Genomic DNA, 9,325 nt, shown 5'->3' on the forward strand with positions numbered 1-9,325 from the left:
AGGTTGAATAGCAAAAGATAAAATTACCAAAATTACCATGACAGCTATAAGGAAAAACGGCACAACTACAGCAAGGAATTGAAACTTGATAGGCAATAAAATTTCTCCAAGATTATTAATAAAAACCAAAACTATACACAGATTATTTTCACCGAAGTTGCTAATCTGTTAAATCCACCTCTCTGAGTTTCAAATGAACTTTTCTTAAGAATTTTCTTTCATGACAAAATGATATAAGTCAGCATAATGCTATAATGTTAAATCTTGCCCTGACAGGCAACTTGAGCGTCCCTTTCCTCCATATAAGTGTACTTAAGCTGGCAGTGTTGTATACTTCTCTATTGTTAACTCCAAATAATTTAATTAGGTTCCTCAAGTCTTCCACCTGTCTCCTAGATCCATTACAACCTATTAATGTGACAATGAAACTGCATTTTGAGAGCATCTTGCTTCCTTAATGTGATGTATTTCCTTTTGAAACAGGATGTGGGAGCGGGACATAACACAGGGAGGGGAGGAGTCATTCAAAAGTGTAAACCAATGGAAGATCAGTTAGGAAGAGAAAGGCAGTTTTATTTGATGGGAGGGGCGGGACTGTTCAAAAAATCTGTGATGGTTTTATTAGCTGGAGTTTTTAGGTCGCCTCCTGTCACCACTAAAGTCACCACTAAAGATTTTCCGCTTTCCAGGAAGTAAAAGTTATGGGATTTTGATATAAGAATACAATAAAACAGATTTTTTTTTGTGCCATTTTTTGTCTTGAATTGTCAAATAGGTATATGGTAAGATAGAATGAGCTAAAAAGGCGATAAGGTAAAGTTTCTGCTGCTCTACAAAGCTCTAAATGGACCGACTCTACAATGCAAAATATAAGCTATAGAGTCTCTCAGGTCTTCTCTGAGATTTTCCAAGGATTAGATGAAAAGCTGGTGAAGCTGCTTTTACCCTCTGAGTTGTTGGAACAGCCTGCAAGAGGAGAAGAGATCTGCCTCAACACGAACCTCTTCTAAAAGCAGGCTAAAACTTTTCTCTAAAGCCTTTGACTAGGTTTTATCCCTGTGTATATGTGTGTGTGTGTGTGTGTGTGTGTGTGTGTGTGTGTGTGTGTGAGAGAGAGAGAGAGAGAGAGATAGAGAGAGAGAGAGAGGGCATGTGCACGTTCTGGGTGGATGTTCTTTATGTGAAAAGTGTATTGTGTATTTTCTTTGTGTGATGTATATATAAATATATATATACATACATATATACATATAAATATATATATATATATACTGTATATATACTGTATATATAAACATATATGTTATATATGTTTGTTTTTATATAAAGCACATTGATTTTGCCTGTGTTTGAGATGTGCTAAACAAATAAAGCTTGATTTGACTTGACTTGACTTGACTTGACTTGATGTGATTTGAGTTGATTTGACTGGACTGGACTTGACTGGACTGGACTGGACTGGACTGGACTGGACTGGACTGGACTGGACTGGACTTAACTTGGGACCAAATGTAAACTCATGGTACCCTAAGCTGCTTTCCATTAAACCATTCATCAGATGGATTTCTGCATCATGTGTTACATGCAGACTTTATCTTATTGCATATTACTGGTAAGACCATTCACTGATACTGAGGTGATATAATACAATTCAAAAACTTTTAATGTTACTGCTATAAAAGGATTGCAGCATGCTATTAAAAGTCTCAGTAAACTTAAACTTTTTAATGAATCAGTTTTAATGAATTTGGTTTTTTTTACATTGAGTTATTTCCTTAAATGTTTTAAGCACTTGGCACCAGAACAATTCTGGTGCTCTAAAGGTCAATTTGTCTATTGTACATTGGTTTGCAGCGGGACAATAATTCGGAGTAATAAATAAGTAATTTTATAGATTTGTCTATTAAATGGACTGTTTAATTGGCCATTATTCAATTTAGCATCCCAGTGTGGAGGACAACTCAAAACACATTGTGAATAATATAATGAATAGCCAAGTGTACCAAGGGTAGGCATTTGAAGCAATGGTCCATTGTCAATAAATAAATTATGTGCAGGAGCACAATCATGCTGAAAAGCTTTAGAGGCTTTCTTTTTTCCCCTTCAACCTCTAACCTTTCTTTTCACTCCGGCAGACTAAAATGTCAAATCTGCCGGGCGTTGGAGCCGCAGGAGGCCGCTGCTTCGGTGGTAAACACACTGACAACTAAAAACCACTGAAAGGTTACATCATTAACCCACTTTATATGATGGTCACCTCACCTGACCATCCACTATACAATGCACACTGTAAAAATACTAACCAAACTATTTATTTAATAGAGCTATCAACAAATCTTATAACTTACAAGCCCTGATATTGACATTATAACTGCTTCATTAGTGTGAACAAACACATTCACTCAACTAAAGAAATAACTTGACACTACTAAGCCACATTGTCTACTCAATGTTTTTTTTGTGATGACTAAGAAACTTTTATACTGGGTCATTTCTCATCCAGCTGACGTCAGCATGTTGTAACCCACTTGATTTGGAAATAAATGCTGTAACAGTCGAGAAAATAACTTGAAACAACTTGAAATACTATTTGGTGGCTAAAAACTTGTGAGTTGGCACAACTGTGTGTGAAGCAGAATTTCCTGAAGGTTCTTTAACACTGATTTTGACGATGATGTAAACTGTGAAAATACACAAAAGACACATATTGGCCTATTATGCAGTTGGTCACTGTGCCTGCAGCAATGAATCACAGCATCTTGTCTTTCATGGTGTTATGACGTGTCAGTTACTGAAACTGAGACACTGTAGTTAAGTCCAGTGTGTTCATTCATTCATAATGGAAAATAGAAAAATACATATATATATACTATATATATGTTGACCAGATACTGTACAATCTGCTTAACTGGTGGCATGCTACTTTCCCTGAAATATGATTATTGACTTGACCTAAAATACCCAGCTGGATTAGTTGTGAATTTAATATGGAAAAATGATTTCTGTTTTTGCAGCGCATGCCATCTCATAACCTTTTGAATTAAATTGAGAGCTTCGCTTGTCGAACAGTATTTCATCCGTGATTAAGGTAGGCTAAGTGTTTTTATAGCCTTTGGGGAAAAAGGAGAGCAGTCCATATTTGAGAATGTTTTAATATCCATGTTATGCATCACATACACAATCACAACAAACCCTCCGATGCTCAAGTGGCCTGAATATTTACATATACTTTTACATCATGAACAAATTGTTACAAAATCATTACTCTACTTACAGTGCAGCTGCCAAATACTGTAGGCTAGAACAAATATTCACAATCGATAGAAATTGACATATGTCTGCAGTAACAACAAAACAGAATACTGTACAAGTTTATTTTATATCTAATGAAGCTCACGACAGCAAATAGGCCGCTACAGCCTTTCAACAAGGGTCAACAATAAGAGAAGCAACTGAGAACTCGTTGAATTCCTCTGCTAAAAAGACACATTCACGTCAAACGACACATCAGATTCACAACATTTTCTCCTCTCTTTCCCATGGAACTGGATCCTGTTCTTCCTCGACGTGCGTATTCCTGCGCCCTGTCCAAAAGTGCTCCACATCTGGGAAGGTCTTCTCCTTGTCTTGAGAGTTGGCGTTGGCGATGGCGATGGCATTGGCGCCGACCTCCGCCCCATTCCCCTCCGTTTTCGGATACTTGTTGCTGGGAACGTGCTTCGAGCCTCTGCAGGTCGCGAAGAACCAGAGGGTGATGAGTCCGTGGCGCACGTCGTCGTACATGGTCATTAAAATGACCGGAGAGAGGGAGCTGCATGCGTAAAGAAGCACCTGCGCAAAGATGACCAAACCCACAGGAGGCTTGTTGTACCCGAGCCTGATCCAGGTGAACGTGCCCCACTCCGGCAGCAGCATGAGGGCATTGGCGCCACTCAGACACAGTAAAACCAGGGTAACCTTGCTCTGCTGCTGGGGGCCGGGCGCGTGGTTCACCGCGGTGTGCAGTGTTTTGGTGTAGTAGGCGAGTGTGAAGATTATGGGCAGCACAAAGGTTGCAGTCGGGTAGATCTTGTAGAACAAATTCATGAAGTCAGACGCGCACACTGGCATTTCAGAGACGCAAATAGCGGCGTCGCGGCCAAACGGCTGCAAAGAGGCGAACAACATCTGGGGGATCGGGAACATCATGGACACTACCCAGATGAACGCCAGCGCGCCGTGGATCCACGTCGGGCTGAACAGCGGTCCTTTGGCGGTGCTGGAGACTAAGTTATGCTTCGCCTTGGTGCTGACTGCAAGGATTAAAGTTTTTGCAACTACACAAGAGTGCTGGAACCAGTCCGTGGTGCTGCAAACAAAACTGCCCAGCGTCCAGGTCTGCTTGTAGTAGGTGACGGCGCGCACGGGAGCGCACAGCAGCAAGATCACCAAGTCTGTCGAGGCCAGAGAGGCGAGGAGCGCTTTCACCTCGGAGCCCCGTCCGTTCCTAAAATCACGAATGAAAATCAGGAAAACGAGCAAATTCCCAACTGCCCCGGACACACAAATCCCTATCAGGATGACAGGCAGCGCTGTTTTGGTCTCTTCCCCCTGGAGAAGCTGAACTCCCCCGACAAAATCAAAAAACGAGACATTTTTGGGTCGATCAATATTCATTTTCTTTTTTTTCTTTTTTTTCCTACGTGACTTTCAAGTTGGAGCGTCTTGAAATTAAACTTTTGAAATCAACAACAAACCCTAAAGCTTTTTTTTTTGTTTTTGTTTTTTTCCACTTCTCCCCACAGATGGATGTCCTGGAGGAAAGGCGGAGGAGCTGTCCGGGGCGCCGCGGTGCTGAAACGCTGCTGACGGGGTCGTGATCGCATCAGCAAGTGGGTGAGCGGGCTGGCAGGTAGGCTATTTCAAGTGCTGCCATTTAGCGTCGTCAACCACTCACGTCATTTTACCAGTGTGGCTCCGGGCTACAGCCAGCCCAAATGTGAAGGCAGCACGATGTGACGTACATTGAAAAACCTTGGAGGAGCATATCTGGTTTGGAGCATCAAAACACTTCGAATGATCCACCTGTTCCCAACAGACTGAGCATGCATAACCAGACTGTAACTGTAACTGGGGTCAGTGGTGTAACTGTCAAGTAAAGCACCATATGATTTTTTTTGTTTTGTATAAATAATGCACTTTTACTGTATTTATCAGCACTGAAAACCAAAAACATGAATGACTGTAGTGTCTAAAATGCATGTACTGTAATGAGAACCTTTTTAATTGCAGTTTTGTTCTCTTCATGTGTGTTCAGACTGTTACACCACCTCACATTTTTTAACTTTGGAGCAATAAAACTACAAAAATGAATTTTCGTTTCAATAAAATGAAAGTGGTTTCTCCTGAAGCAGATATTGCACAATAATCCTTTCTTTTCATTTCATTTTTTGACATTTTCTTTATGGAAAATAATGGATTTGAGTGCAAAAAACACGTCTTTGACCCACTGTATGCTTTACCATGTGTCCTATAACTATAGATATGTTGGTGGTGACTCTAGTTAGGCAGAATATTCATCCCAAAGCGCCTAATGACGCTCCCCTCGCACCTCGTTTGAAACCTCCGAGAGAGTGCATGGAGCAAATTGCAACACAAAGTGAGATGTGTTGGTTTGAAGAGCATCTGCAGGGTGGAGGGTGGGGGGTGAGGGGTGGGGGGTGGGGGGGGTGGAGGTGGTGGTGGTGGTGGGGAGGAGGGGGGGTATGTGGAGAGGTGAGGGTGCCCACTCAAATGCTGTCACCTCCTCTAAGAGGGCTGGTTGCTAGGAGACCGGAGCCACCAACACAGTATGGGGTTAGGAAGATGTGAGGCACCATGAAGTAGTGTGAGATATGGACGGGTATAGAGAGGCTTTATATGACTCTCAGGCTTCAGAACTAATGAATGAATAGTACACACGCTCGTGATCACGGAGGGAAAAAAATAGGCCCCAAAGGTATTTAGAGAGTTAGTATATTACAGGCAGGAGTGCTATCTTCGCTACTCGCAGTAATCATGGATAATTGATGTGTTGTGGATCGCGAATGAGAGCGTGTTTCTGCTTCCAGTGCTTCTGCTGCTCGACAAGGATTTCCAGTCAATATGACACTTGTAAATTACTCATATCTGCATGTGTCTAAAGCAGGGTTTCTTTAACTAGGGGTCCAGACCCAAACCCAGAGATGCAGGTCTAGTGTTTCGTAGGGCCACACATGAAAGGAGTAGCAACATGTTTTTATGAGCTTCGACTCTTGGCAAGTCACTTAATTTCCTGCGATCTATCTTTGGATAAATGAAATAAATCTATATCTATCTATTCCAAATTGTTATATATCCGCTGGGGGAAATAAAATCAGCATCTAGTGTGTCTGGAGTGTTATTGTTTTGTCAGTTGTGGACTCAAGATTGCTATTATCGGAAGATAGTTATTATCATTTAATTTTTTGTAATTTTGTGCTATGAGTCATTTGGGAAGAATAGAATCACTTTTTCAAATGTCTCATTTTAGAACAAAACCCTTAATTTCTCAGTGGGGTCCTGCAAGGATGAAAGAGTCTTCTTTGTGAATCATGCATGTGTCTATCTATAGTGTCTGGTACTTGGCCTGTAATTGTGCAGCTTTTCCCTGGGAAACAACCAAGACCAACTGGCTTCTGAGGCAAAAGAGCAAATGCCCACATGTTTTTTTTTTTTTTTTCCGCCCTGCATCCTCGTCTCCAGTAAGGCTGAATCCGTTTCCTCTCTTTGTGTGAGAGGCTCTAGTTAGCTCCTTGACATTCCCCAAGGCTCTGACAGAAAGAGAGAAAGAAAAAAAGAAAGAAAGAAAGATAGAGAGAGGGAACATGAACAAAAACCCAGTGCCCTGGAAGAGTCTAAATGAAGTCTGGTAATGTTCCCTTTGGAGACATTCCAGGCTAAATAAACAGGCAAAGAAGATGAAGTACGTTTTCGACCACAGGGATGTCTTCCTTAAAAAGCAGACCTTGCCATGACAAATTCCTGTCCCGAATCCCTTGATGCAGAAAAGCTCTTACAATATCAAAGAAACCGAATGCAGGTTTGACATTACCATCAATCAAGAAGATAAAAGGTAAAAAGCTCTCCCCAGGTAACCAAAGACATGAACCGTGTTGTCATTAGAGCCTCTTTATTAATGTTATTGTTTAGAGGTGCAGAAGTGATTAGCGATGCATTGTTGATGCGGCGAACCTATTTGCATGAAAAGCGACTCCTTTCAAGTTCCCCCATCAAACAGACGGAGCACGCTCTCAAGATGGAGAGTGATGGTTTGTGACATCAAGTTGTTTCTAGGAGGCAAGACTGACAGTTACCACGACAACCTGTGGATGGAAGCCACTTGACTTGCAAACAGTCTGTGACACTGTCCATCCTTGCAACCTGTCAGACCAGACGAATGTAACCTCTTTACTTTGGTAGCAGTTTTTAACAGTAAAGTGAACAGTTATGAAGTGCACTGTCCTTAGTGTTGCTGCTTTGCATTTATCTGCATTAGATTTGCAAATGCTGAGCTACAGAAAGATCATCTCTATTATTGTTTTTCTCATTTCATTCAGACATCATGCAAAGGGATAACAGACTCCCTTTAGCAAAAGGGCAGACTCCCTCCTGCAAAATAGCAAATAATTAATGTCAGGCTTTTTTGTGGCAAGTGTGGGAGGGGGAGCGGATGGAGATGTAGGGGTTTTTATAATCATAAGTAAATAAAAAGCCAGGCAACACTGGGACTGTGACACTTACTGCGTGGTGACACGGCATTAGAAGGCATACAGTGTGGGATTAAAGATATTACTGCCGTAACCTTTTGAAAGGTTTCATGTTTGTCTTTCTTGTTTTGCAGATGGATGTTGCCATAAGCACAGCCTACGGTTTGCAATCTAAAGTAAGTTCATCCTGAAAAGAAAAAAGAAAAAAAGAAAGAAAAGATATTCTGCTGCCTACTGTGTCTTCCTACAGTCTGACCTGCTTGCTCATGGCTTGGAGAGGGGCAGAACAGTTTATTACATTTCACATTTTGCATTTTAGCGGATGCTTTTAGCCAGAGTGATTTACAGTAAGTGTAACAGTTGAAGTTATCTTACATCCCAAGAGCGTCAGTATTGCAAGTAACCAAAAGTAAGGAGTGTAGATCCTATTCCAAACATGGTGTGTAATTGTTCAGCTGTTGATACTGCTATATAACATTGAACTACAGCAATAAATTTATTTCTGGTCGTGGTTTTGAATATTCCAGTGCTGGATAATATGAAACCCTTAGCAGATTCTACAGTTCAAAGGAGTTTTAGTGAAGAAGACAGCAATCAATACTATGGTTAATTCTTGAAATTCATGAAAATTGTGCCTTCACATTGTCCTAATGTTAAAGGTAGACCTATAGGCTAAAACAGTGTTTCACAGGAGGACAGAAGCTGCACTGCTGTCACTTTTCAATCAAACTCATAGGCAGACAGTTACGGTTTTACAGTGGCTCCTGCACAGTCTAAAACCTGTTGGAAGTATAGTAAGTGCTATCATTGTCTGCTGTGTGCAAAATGTCAAGAGTGTATCTGCCTGCAATATGAAATATGCATAGTAATCTGCATAATGTAATGGATACAAAATATGTATCTACACGTTTAATACGTACTCTGTAGGCCACAAAAAACAAACTCATTTTATTCTGCATTTCGTTTCATCATACACCACATTACGAAGCTTTAATAGGTTTTCAAGTAACTTAATTTTACTATCAAGGCATCCCGAGGTTGGGAAGCCTGATAGAGACAGCAGCCAAGACACTCTGAGCAAACTGGGTTTCATGCCAACATTCATGGCAAATATATAAGCGGCAATACTTATAGAAGACTGCCACCTTGTGACAGAGGAGGGAAGTGTTGGAAGTTTCCAGCACAATCAGTGATAAGTGGATCACAAACATCAATATCTTGACATAATGCCTTATTTGCCACTGACTTGATCCTTTTCTCTGTCACCACACTTTTATAACTATTTTAATAAGATTACTTTACAACATACAACAGGCTAGAAATTAAAGAGAAAGGTGTTTTTTTTTTAAACTTTATATCACCAACAACTCATTTTTCTTCTTTTTCTTTACAGATGCTGTTGAGAGCAGGAATAAGTGAGCACACAAAGATGAAAGTGATCCCATTTTCCTCAGTTTGATGTATTGTATGGTAGACTGCCTTCATCTTTGTATGTTTAACATGTTTTATATTTTGAAGAAATTGCATTTTTCATTGTCTGGGGAAACCTCCAGCACCCTGATATGAGCAGTAGATGGCAG

General features: G+C 40.7%; 1 protein-coding gene across 1 annotated transcript; it reads right to left on the reverse strand.

Moving 5' to 3' along the window:
* Positions 1–3,513: 3,513 nt before the first annotated feature.
* LOC139652503 (G-protein coupled receptor 151) lies at positions 3,514–4,656 on the reverse strand. The gene has a single exon (XM_071529601.1). The coding sequence runs from the start codon at positions 4,654–4,656 to the stop codon at positions 3,514–3,516; it is 1,143 nt and encodes a 380-aa protein (XP_071385702.1).
* Between the last annotated feature and the right edge of the window lie 4,669 nt (positions 4,657–9,325).

Source organism: Centroberyx affinis, unplaced genomic scaffold, assembly GCF_046629955.1.
Source record: "Centroberyx affinis isolate AG114_WGS23_722 - 3 ecotype Tasmania unplaced genomic scaffold, CSIRO-AGI_Caff_v1 ptg001806l_1, whole genome shotgun sequence".
Lineage (NCBI taxonomy): Eukaryota > Metazoa > Chordata > Actinopteri > Beryciformes > Berycidae > Centroberyx > Centroberyx affinis.